The sequence below is a fragment of the Chrysemys picta genome, unplaced genomic scaffold, assembly GCF_011386835.1.
Source record: "Chrysemys picta bellii isolate R12L10 unplaced genomic scaffold, ASM1138683v2 scaf4, whole genome shotgun sequence".
Classification (NCBI taxonomy): Eukaryota; Metazoa; Chordata; order Testudines; family Emydidae; genus Chrysemys; species Chrysemys picta.
In genome coordinates, this window is record NW_027052711.1 from 524,840 (window position 1) to 536,413 (window position 11,574).

An 11,574-nucleotide genomic window follows, 5' to 3' on the forward strand; every position below is an offset into this window, starting at 1 on the left:
GGAGTGGGGGCAGGGCCTGTGGCAGAGCCAGGGGTTGAGCAGGGAGCAACCCCCCCTCCCCCCGGCACATTGGAAAATTGGTGTCTGTAGCTCCAGTCCCAGAGTCTGCACCTGTACAAGGAGCCGCATATTAACCTCTGAAGAGCTACATGTGGCTCCGAAGCCACAGGTTGGCCACCCCTGCCTTAATCCCTGGAGTGTGGCACATCGGTCAACAGCATCTTCCTCCCTCCGCTCAATCAACCGGTGGTTTTACCATCTTGCGACCTACCTTGGATTTTTTTTCAGTGTATTTACTAAAAATTCATGCAAATCTATTCCAGTGGAGTCTGTGTATTCTTGGCTGGAATCTGAAACAACAACAGAACAGATTAAGGGAAGCGTCCTGTCTTTTTCTTCAGAGCGTATTCAGCGCCTAGGACTGCTGGTCCTGATCCAGGACTGGGGCGTCTAAGTGCTACGGAAACACAATTCTCCCTAGACCAGGCAGCACAAATGGGAAGTGATGGGATTCCTGGGGCTCAATGTCACGGCCAGCGCGAGTGCGCACAAAGCCACTGAAGTCAATGGAGCAGACTCTGCTTAGAGCGAGAGAAATTAGCCCTAGATGATCAGTTTAAAGATTCTTACTACTAGCCGTTGTCACGGAGTGTGGGGGAGTCAGGGCCCTGCACCTCCCACTTCCTGCGATTCACCGTGGATTCACCGTGACTCTCAGCCAGCCAGTAAAACAGAAGGTTTATTAGATGACAGGAACACAGTCAAAGCAGAGCTTGTAGGTACAGAAAACAGGACCCACTCAGTCAGGTCCATCTTGGTGGGCAGGGAGCCCAGACTCTGGTGCTGGGGCTCCCTCCGTTTCCCTAGCCAACACTAAACTGAAACTCTCCAGCCCCTCCTCTGGATTTTCTCTCTTTCCCCGCCAGGAGGCCACCTGATCTCTTTGTTCTCCAACACCCTCAGTTGGCACCTTGCAGGGGAGGGGCCCAGGCCATCAGTGGCCAGGAGACAGGATGTCCCATTGTCTGTGCAGACCACATCACCCCTGCCCTCTAGGGCTCTGCAACAATCATACACCCTTATCCCACCACCTAGATACTTAAGAAATGCATAGGGGAAACTGAGGCACACACACAGTATTCAGAGAAAACATTAAGAACATTCCCACTTTGTCACAGCCGTTCAAAAGGAAGGGAGACTGATTTTGTGATTACAGCACTTGACAGGGACCCGGAACACCTGGGTTCAATTCCTGGCTCTGTCACACACTCCTTCCACGATCGTGAGCAAATCACAGAATTGCTCTGTGCCTCAGTTTCCCTAGCTGTAACATGGAGGGGGTGATAGTTCCCTAAACCCCAAGGGCAGTGGGAAGATTAAAACATGAATACACATCAGATGATCTGGTCACCGGGGCCCTATAAGAACCCACAAAGACCCAGAATAAAACAGTTTGCAAAGCATTGCAAACAACAATTAGAGAAGGGAACGGGGAACGTTTTCATTCTAAAAATCTATTTAATATTCAGAGAAATAAAAATCTTCATGCAAAAGTTAAGGAGGCTGAAAAGAAATCTGCAACAGCCCGATGTTCTCAGTGCCTCCCCCTGCTACACTGTTAAACAGGTCACCCCCCTGGGCAGTGCTAGTGGGATGCCCTCTAGTGCCCAAACGTGGACGCTTAGAAGCCTTCCACGTGAATGACTTTTGTATCCTAGACCTCAGAGGTCACTTCACCATGAATATCCTTCTTTAAAGTGGTAGCAGAAAAGCCGTACAGGACATTTTACCTGCCCCAACACAGTGGAACTGGCAGAAGAGCGACTCTCCGCGACAGGTTTTCAGGTATGATTTGCTCTCTGGATGCAAATTTTAAACTTTACTCTTTCAACCACTTTTATGTCCCGAAATTTAAAAAAAGGGATTGGTATAAAGCCTCTGGGTTGGACGTCTCCCAAACCCCCTCTACAGCCCCGTCTCTATTGGTGAGTTTCACAAAGAGAAACTGAAAGCAGGAACTCCCCCAGGGTGGGGTTGTTTGTAGCTGTATCATTCAAAAACATCCAGATCTCCAAGACCATGAAAGGAAGCCACATGTCACAGCGTCATAGAAACGTCGGCTGGATGGGACCTTGAGGTGTCCGCTAGTCCAGCCCTCCGTGCTGAAGCAAGAGTTACTACTCCATCCTGCACTGGGGTGTCCGGTAGAACACATTCCAGTTGACAGGAATGCACCCCCCTGCAAATGACGTTATAACAAAACCCCAAAGGACCGTGCCAGTTAACGGAGATCAGCCTCCCTGCACCAACGGCTGAGTCCCGGCTGTCCGAACCCAGGAAACAGGCTTCTGAAGCCGCACGTCAGTGCACTAACCTCTAGAGAGCATTTTCCTTGGTGCCTTCTCCTTATTCTTGTCTTTTTCCTCTTTCTCGGGCCCATCTTTTGTAGACTTCTCCTCTTCCTTGTCCGAGGGGCAACTGACATGCAACTGAATAATGTCCTAGAAATAAGCAAACAGCGCTTTGTTGAGCTCAACGTCCCCAGACGTGTCCTTGTGGCTCTTCGGATTCCACGCATGGCGGCTGGCATGAGCAGCATCAAGGAACGCGTACTTGATAGCTAAGTCACAGAATCACAGGACGGGGGGGACCTCGATGGTCATCTAGTCCAGTCCCCTGCACTCATGGTAGGACTATGTATTACCCAGACCATCCCTGACAGGTGTTTGTCCAACCTGCTCTTAAAAATCTCCGATGACGGAGATTCCACAACCTCCCTCGGCAATTTATTCCAGGGCTTAACCACCCTGACAGTCAGGCAGTTTTTCCTAATGTCCAACCTAAGCCTCCCTTGCTGCAATTTAAGCCCATTGCTTCTTGTCCTATCCTCAGAGGTTATGGAGAACATTTTTTTCTCCCTCCTCCTTGTAACGACCTTTTATGTACTTGAAAACTCTTACGTCCCCTCTCAGTCTTCGCTTCTCCAGACTAAACAAACCCTTTTTCAATCTTCCCTCCTAGCTCATGTTTTCTAGACCTTTCATCATTTTTGTTGCTCTCCTCTGGACTTCGTCCAATTTGTTCACATCTTTCCTAAAATGTGGCGCCCAGAAGTGGACACAATGCTCCAGCTGAGGCCTAATTAGCGCGGAGTGGAGCGGGAGAATGACTTCTCCTGTCTTGCTTACAGCACTCCTGCTAATGCATCCCAGAATGGTGTTTGCTTTTTTGGCAACAGCGTTACACTGTGCACTCATATTTAGCTTTCCCCCAGATCCCGTTCCGCAGTACTCCTTCCTAGGCCGTCATTTCCCCGTTTGTATGTGTGCAACTGATTGTTCCTCCCTAAGGGGAGCACTTTGCATTTGTCCTTATTGAAGTTCATCCTATTTACCTCAGACCCTTTCTCCAGATCATTCTGAATTTTAATCCTCTCCTCCAAAGCACTTACAACCTCTCCCAGCTTGGTATCATCCACAACCGTTATCTAGGCCATTACCTAAATCACTGATGAAGATATTGAACAGAACCGGACTCAGCACTGATCCCTGCGGGACCCGACTCGATATGCTGCACTTGGATTCATGTTTGTCTGGGGAGGGCAGTTAAGTTGTTACTTACGATGCCTTTGTACACCAAGCAAATGGCTTGTCTTTATCAGCCAGCTCGTGTGAGTAGAAATAGCAGGATAGTCCCGGTAGGATGGGTAGCTGCAGTGAAGGCACGACGCCCCGGTTTCGGGTGGCTTTGTACTTGGCACAGCTCAGCTGTGCTTCTGCTGCCACTTCCTATGCTGCCGTGGCTACAGTGCTATTTATACCAGCGAGTGCAAGAACGTGCCGACGAGCCAGAGAATCGCACCCCTAGCTTGTACTGTGACGCGACCTAGGAAACGGCGCCATTGCTGGGAGCGGTTCTCCCTTGGACCAGCACTGAAAAAGAGTGCTCCCGTTTTATGATCTGGATAAAGCGTGGCCTACCTGGGCTTCCAAGGGCCCATCCACAAAGGGGCTGCAGGATTCTTCACACACTGCCAGGCTCCTGACCAGTTTGAGCTTCGAATTAGACTGAAATACAAAGAAACACCACATGCTTCTCAAGCGCACTTTGACGTGCGACTAAGCTGCTCACTTCATCAGCGCCCATTAAACTGCTGCCTTCACAATGACATGCCGGCTCCAATGCAAATTCTCCGAGCCAGCAGTAACACATGCAAAAGCAGAGGTTTGGGGGTGTGAGGGCAACAAATTACTCTTTTCTAGAGACCTTAATTGAGACTGACCCCACCACACTTGAGGCGAAAGGCTATTGTGCTAATCCACCGTACCACTTAGCCGCTGTTAGCATGAAATCTCGCCAAGCAGTTACACAGCCTGCTTCCGCCTCTGCAAGCCCACATACCAAATAACCTGCCAAGTGTTAAACCCTGAACAAGGGGCAACCCTGAAACTGACCACGTCTTTCGCAGCAGGGAGTGATGTTTCTGCTTTCCTTGGTTTAACTAAACAGCTGCCATCCCATTTCCACCGTACCTGCCGGCTCGACAACTTCGGGTTCAAAGTAACGCTTTTATAACGCTTCGGACTCTCATCCCAAAACATGTCAAGCAACCACCTGAGATCCTGGAGAGCTCCGGCTCTGGGGAGCAGGGCTGAGCATAGCATGGGCTCTCCCCCACCGTGGGAGGGGGTCACCGGAGCACCAGCCTTCCTGGCTGCTGGATACATTCCCAGATTAAGGCCAGACGAGACCATTAGATCATGTTGTCTGACCGCCACGCAGGGTACTAATGAAGAAAGAGGGGTGCCATTGGGCAGATTATTCCAGTCCTGTTGCTTTGAATTAACCATCCTAAGGCCAGACGGGACCACCCTGATCATCTAGTGTGACCTCCTGTGTAACATGGGCCCTGGGACCTCCCTGAAATCACCCGCTCAAACTACAGCATCTCCTTTAGAAAAACATTCAATCTTTATGGAAAAGTTGCCAGTGACCGAGAGTCTGCCACAGCCCTTAGGAAGTCATTCCAATGGTTCGTTACCCTCACTGCTAAAAACCTACGCCTTGTTTCCAGTCGGAATTTGTTTAGCTTCGAATTCCAGCCACTGGATTTTGTTAGGCCTTTGTCTGCTAAATAAAGGGAGTGGAGCAGGAAATAGATTAAAATCATATGTGATAGGCCGGCTTGTGCCACAATAGTCTCTGAAGAGGAGGGGAAAATAGGTGTAACTAGATGGCTGCAAAACATTATTTTCCACTTATATTTTTCACTCTTATTTTAACTGGGTGAAAATTCACTCCTCCGCTGGGTCAATTGGTAGGTGAACGTCCTTAGTTGGGCAGAACACAGATGTATCCAGGTAAACAGCCACCCCACCAACTAATCGGACAAGCAAATTCCCTTCTGGAGTTTCATAGCCACAGGACTCCGTGGAGGGCATAGACCTAGCTCTGAGAGCGCAGAACAGCCCAGTGGCTTGTCAGGGTCCCTGGGGCTTGAGCACAGGCTGTCAGTGTAATAAGAGAGAGCAAAACAGGCCAGCGAGGTGTCCAAACGGCTGCTGCGCTTGGCTCGAGGAGGCGGGGAGAGGATAGCTGGGGAACTGGTTTAATGGCCGTTTCCAGAAGCGCTAACTGGAGGATCATGGAGTTCTGGGGTCAGTGTGGGACTCAAACCCTCTTTCCCTAGTCAGTGCTCCCACAGAAGGCAGGCCGGGAGGGGGGAGAAGGGGGAAGGTCTCCTACCTTGGCTCTTTTTCTGGCGTGCCCATGATTTGAAGTCCGCCTCTGTGGAGAGAGGAAAGAGAAAGTGAGAGGTTTAATCTGAACCTACGCCATGCTGTATAAACCGGTTTGCTACAGTGACACACCACAGGGCCGCCCAAACCCCACCGCGTGCGCAGCACGTTCCAGGCCAAACCGCTCTGGTGGCAACAGAAGCAAGCGGATCCAAAAGGAGGCAGCGCAAATGGTCGCGCACAGCCGCCTGTCAGACCCGAAGAGGCAAACATTCGCAGAGGAATCAGCCGACGGGCGCAGACCCCTGGTCCATCTAGCGCAGTTAAGTATGCCCATCTCCGCCAGTGCACGGCACCTGGTGCTTCAGAGGAAGGTGCAAAAAAAAAAAAAAACCCGGTAGCAGGTGTGGGATAATCTGCCCCCACTTCAGGTCTAATCCTGGTCTCTAATAATTAGAGATTATTTTAAACCCTGAAGCACAAGGTTAATCTCCCTTCACAAATTTGTCATCGTGAATTATAAAGCCAATTGAAGCTCTTTGGGACCTGGGTAGGCCTGATCACCAGGCCCCAGCCGAAGACTGAACAGGAGCAGGAAATGAAAGGTCGTAAATCCAGCCTGTCCGCGGCCCCCTCCTCGCCCCAGCCCGGAGTCTGAAACTTGCACATGGCAGATGTTTAGCGCCGGCTTCTTCTAGCACCCCAGGAGCAGAACAACTTTCCTGCTGAGAGATGGTTGAATGAGATATTCCACGGAGAGACGAGAGGAGTATTATGACTGGCTGCCGCGCGGCAGGATATGAAAGAGACAAGGTGGGTGAAGTAATTTCTTTTATTGGACCAACATCTCATTCACCAACAGACATCGGCCCAATAAAAGATATTGCCTCTCCCACCTTGTCTTCCCAGTGTAATAATGAAACATTAGTTACTCGCGCTGGGGAGTGGGTATGTGTATGCGACGGGGCCGGCTGGAGTGGAGACAATACCCTCTTTATAGTTCACCCTCAACAGATGTGAAGTCTGGCCTATGAAGAACTAGCCTTTCAGAACCCGCCACCTGCCGCAGCCCTCGGAAGCAGAGACACACACAGAAGAGAGGTGCAAGAAGCGGATGTTAACATTTCCCCATCGTACGCACAGCAAGTTCCCAGGAAGCGCCCGGATTGATTTGTCATTGAAATGACGCAGGTCTGAGAAGTCAGCACGAGGATTCCGGCCCCTACCTCGCTAAGCCAGGACAGTTAGACGGGGACGTACCGCCTAAGTCTGCCTGGGAAGGTTTCCTTCCTAGAAGAGCTTTTCTCAGCGTAACAACCCAAATCTCCGATAAAAGTCGACGCCCCTCATTCTGCTTCGGCACCGTACTGCGTCTGTCTGATGCCAGCTTGAAGGAGAACGGCTGCAAAGCGATAAGAGGATTGCAGGCCGCCGGGACAGAGAGGTGGGGTCTAGCAAACGCTCTCCAAACCACTCCCAAACTCAGACCACAGGCCATGAGATAACTTTGCTACAGAGCTTCGTGCAAGAAGATTCTCTGGAGAGGGATCACTTAGTGCTCACCATCTCTTCAGGGAAGCCAGGGAGCTCTCACTCCTTTCTGTCCACTACGCTCCCACTGCAGGTTTCCCTCCACTGGCTCCCACAGCCAGGAGTGGAGTCTGGAGTCTCCTGCAGACCTAAATTGTCCGGGCTCAGGGGAGGACCCTTCTGGTGTCGACTGTGCATGTGCTTTCTGGTGACGCTCCCGTTTCACTCACCGTTTAGCAGCCAGGGCTGTGGTTGGGATCAAAAGTCTGTCAATTTACCGCCTCGGGCTTTCGCCAGACCACAGCACATGGTCTGTCCTCTACAGAAAGATCCCGAGTCCAAAAAGTAACCACGAAAACCCTTCGCATCGTTCATGGAAATGTGCAAACGGTGACTCGGGAGCAGCTGCTGGGGAGGGACAGGCTGGGAAATCGAGGAGAAAAGTCTTTTCCCTGCCCAGCCCAGCCTCCCAGAGCATCACTCAGGATAGCATGAAATGCAGAGCTCCGCAACACTTCAGAACCAGCGTCTTTAGGTGGCGCAAAAAACAAGGCTTCAGGAGCTCGGACACTGTCTCGTCATTTCCCTGTCTGTCTGCATCCATCTGTTGTCTCTTGTCTTACACGTAGATTGTCAGCTCTTTGGGGCAGAGGCTGTTTTTTTGTCCTGTGTTTGTACAGCGCCTGGCACAGTCGGGTCGTGGACCATGCCTGGGGCTCCCAAAGACTCCGATACGTGCAGCAAATCAGGTTGTCAGCACAGGGGGGCACACAGGCCAGGTCTGAGCCTTCTCACTCAAGTCAGAGAAGCCGGGTGCCTTTCACCATCTAGACAGATCCCTTTACGACAAGTTTCAGCAGCACCCACTGTCACAAGCAGCCCCCTCTGCACTTCTCCAGCCGGGTCATGGGGGCACGTCTCAGTGCTCTGCAAACCTGCAGGAAGCCTCACGACCCCCCAGGAAGCAGTGAGGCAATATCGCCACCTCCACTGCAGTCACGGGCCCACCGAGGGAAGGCTCGGAGCTCGACTGTCAGAGCACCCTCATCCCCTCTGCAAATCGGCTCTGCCCTCAGGTCACCCCCACACACACTGCTCCTTTCGCAGGCCTCGTCTCCAAACGGTGGTATTTTATTTGGCGGTTTTACTTTTCCTCTCTTAATATCAGCTGCAGCCGTGGCTTCTCATTGCGGTACCCTCCTGCGATCTGACGCAGCCGAAGCTCTCCTCTTGCAGAGCAGCTCGGTGATGAGGTCTCGTAAAGAAGCCTACCATCTGCCTGGCGCTGGGCGCTCCCAAGTCGCGAGAGCTGACGGAGCGCGCTCGGTTGCGACGGCTCCCGGAGGCGGAAACCTGCAGCAAATGCCATCTGACACGTGTACTGATGCATTCATCTCCATGTCAGAAGCCTCGCAGCGGAGCTCGTGACCAGGCTCGCAGGGCCCGCTTATAGACAGCACGGCTCGCAGCTCGGCGGGACCATGGGGCTCAGCCGGGCCGCTGGCACTGAGGGGGAGCTGTGCTGAGTGGAGTGGGGACTTTCCCTGAAGGCGCAAGACAGACAAATTCCTTTAAAAATGAGTTGGCTGGGAGCTGCCAGACGAGACGCCCCTCTGCAAGGAGCTCTGTCCTCTCAGCCAAAGTCCAAGCCTAGAAAAGCTAACGAGTCAGTTAACGAGCAAACGCCCGCTAAACCCAGAGGTGAAGGGAATGGCCAAAGGGCTCAGCGCCCTTTCCACAGGCTGACCCCTGCTGCAAGGGCTGATCCCGTCAGAGATGCCACAACTCCACTCAGCAGGACCACAAGGAGCAGAGTGGCGAGAGGTACCGGAGGTTGGGACAGGGTTATTGGAAGCAGTGGGACAAGCCGAGGGCCGGGTGAGCTCTGAGCAGGGGCCCAAGACAGGCAATGGCTCAACCTGCTGCCATAGCAATCAAGGGGAAATGAATCACAGTGGCGGGGTGTCAACTGTTGCTGCCTCATTTGGAGCTGGACAAACCCCCTCCTACCCCATTCATCTTAAAGTGGCGGCGTCCTGGCCTATTTCTGCACAGCGATGGCGCTTGTCTGCCAGTTTATATAGGAAATCTAGCGCCAGGCACTGGATTTCAAGCGCAGAATCACGCCGTGTATCATCCCAAACACGTTACGATCACAGCGACTACCATCCAGCAGCAAGGCCAGTGTTCCCCCCCTTCAGTGTGAAGTACAACGGAAGCACCTTCAAGTGGAACTTTACCACAAATCGCCGTGTTTCACACACAGATGGATGCAGCTTCAGCAAGATCCATTTTGGGATCTTTCCAAACCTTCCCTTCCGTGCCAACCTCGCAAGCCTGTTCTGAGAAAGCTGGAGTCTATACCCTGGTGCCTTTCTCAACGTGCTTGACAAGTCCACGCTCTAGGTCAGCTGGTGCCAGTCGGTCTGTATCTCAGTAGTGCCTAGAGACCACAACTGTGGTCGGGCCCCATTGTGCTAGGCATTGTATGGGGCACAAAGTAAGAGACAAGTCCTGCCCCGAAGAGCTTACAGGCTAAGTAGACATAAGACAGGAGAAAGAGGCACAGAGAGGGGACATGACTTGGTGGTTACTCCAGTGGTTTCGCTGAAGCTATGCTGATTTCCACAAGCTGAGGATCTCACCCACTTCCTGCAAGAGGGTTGGCTTGTTAAAGAAAACACCGAGATGATACAATTCAGCTCAAAACTTGGGTTCCTCCCTGAGGACTGCTCAGCCCACACACAATATCCTCTCTGTCTCTCTACAGAGCCACTCCCTCTTTCCTTACACCCATCTGGGTAGGATACTGAACCACCCACCTCAGCGAGACAGCAAAACCCGCATAACCCTTTCCAGGCAGGATCTCCCCGCTAACTAGGTGGGTGTTTCATGCAAACATTTCCAGCCTTTGCAAAAGCGTCAAATAGTATGGGTGGCTAGTGGGGTGCAATGGGAACCTCCACAAATTGGGCCAGTTTGCCATTGCCTCTCGTAATGGTAACGTTGGGACTGCAGGATGAAAAGGTGCCATGTGCTTACCTGAGACTCCTGCCGTACATTGGCCTCCTCCCCTTCCTTCTCAACCTCTTCCTTGCTCGGTGACCTGGATACAAATTTGTTTTTGTTCACAGATTCCTCCACCAGCTTTTTTTCCGACTCTTTCATTATTTCCAGGGTCTCTTGCGTCGTGTTGCTGTTAGACATCTTCAGTGCAATGCAGTGTAGCGATGGGCACCTGCAGGAAGAGAGGAGATGGGGCAGAGAGAGAGGAGTCAGGATGACCGGAGACATTCAGTTCACAGCTTGGCCTCCTGCACAATTCGCTCCCAATTTGCCCTGTGGGATGGCCCTGCTCCCTCCTTAGCCCAAATGCCCACAGGGACATCCCTACGATACTTCCCATGCAGCGATTCCCCTCGGTGCAAGTAAGAGCACCCGGGATTCATGCCCAACTTCCTGTCGCCAGCTGGTTCCCCACCCCCACCCTCCTCTCGGATGCAGTCCCATTTTGCCAACAGCATGCTCAAGCCAGAAACTTGCCGACTGCTGTCGAGCAGAAGCTACGGGGTTCTCTCTGTAACTGGAGGCGGGCTCGAATTAAGACAATCCTGGGCATGCCTAGGGGCACTTCCAAGCCCAACCCCTCATCTGTGGCTCGTGCCCCACCCTCATTCCGTGGCTCTGCCCCCGCACCCCTCCATCATGTAATAGCAGCAGCAGGGGCCAGACACACATCTATTGTCTTCTAAACTGGTAAGGAGCCCAATCCCACCACTCCAGACCTCTAGGCAGACTAAGCTCTGCCCCAGAGGAAGGACTCCACCTCCACCCATCCAAGCAGAGGGCTGTGGGGCAGGGATCCCTGCCGACACCACCCAGCAGAGCTACGATGGGGTGATGGCAGAGAAGGTGCGCCCCCCCCCCCCCCCCCGAGCCTCATCTGCTGAGGCAGCGTCCCCCACAGCAGCGGGTTTGAATGAAAGCTAAGATGCTGATGTAACCACATGATTCCAGGTGGCCGGGCCTGTAGTGCTTAAATCTTAATCCAGCACTGACTGGAGGCATGAATCCCTTGACGTCCAGAGGATCACCCTTAGAGGGCCTCCAATACACACAATCCAGCTCAGTCCACCCAGACACGCACCACCTATGCTGTGGAACACGGTAATCGGCGCTAGGCAAACCGGCTTTATTTCACTCAGCGCCATTTGCTGCAGCGATTCCCTGAAGGCGCAAACACACTTTCGACAGACGTGTCATTTTGCTGGCTACTTCACAAGGTGCACTGAGGGTAAACTGAAAT

The 11,574-nt window shown here is 52.4% G+C and overlaps 1 protein-coding gene across 1 annotated transcript; it reads right to left on the reverse strand.

The window, feature by feature from the left end:
* Window positions 1-197: 197 nt before the first annotated feature.
* On the reverse strand, window positions 198-10,912 carry LOC135977563 (R3H domain-containing protein 2-like). Its single transcript, XM_065578826.1, has 5 exons — window positions 10,311-10,912; window positions 5,746-5,787; window positions 3,981-4,067; window positions 2,375-2,501; window positions 198-350 (listed from the first exon to the last, which is right to left on the reverse strand). Exons 1-5 carry the CDS (start codon window positions 10,560-10,562, stop codon window positions 268-270), a joined length of 591 nt encoding a protein of 196 aa, XP_065434898.1. The 5' UTR covers window positions 10,563-10,912; the 3' UTR covers window positions 198-267.
* Between the last annotated feature and the right edge of the window lie 662 nt (window positions 10,913-11,574).

What these genes read in the sequence shown, in the direction of transcription:
- LOC135977563 (XM_065578826.1), bottom strand. Translation starts at nt 10,562, where the DNA reads ATGTCTCCGGTCATCCTGACTCCTCTCTCTCTGCCCCATCTCCTCTCT. An exon ending in ACGCCAGAAAAAGAGCCAAG is followed by an intron (nt 4,068 to 5,745) that starts GTAGGAGACCTT and finishes TTTGTATTTCAG; the next exon opens with TCTAATTCGAAGCTCAAACT. An exon ending in AAGGAAAATGCTCTCTAGAG is followed by an intron (nt 351 to 2,374) that starts GTTAGTGCACTG and finishes TTGTTGTTTCAG; the next exon opens with ATTCCAGCCAAGAATACACA.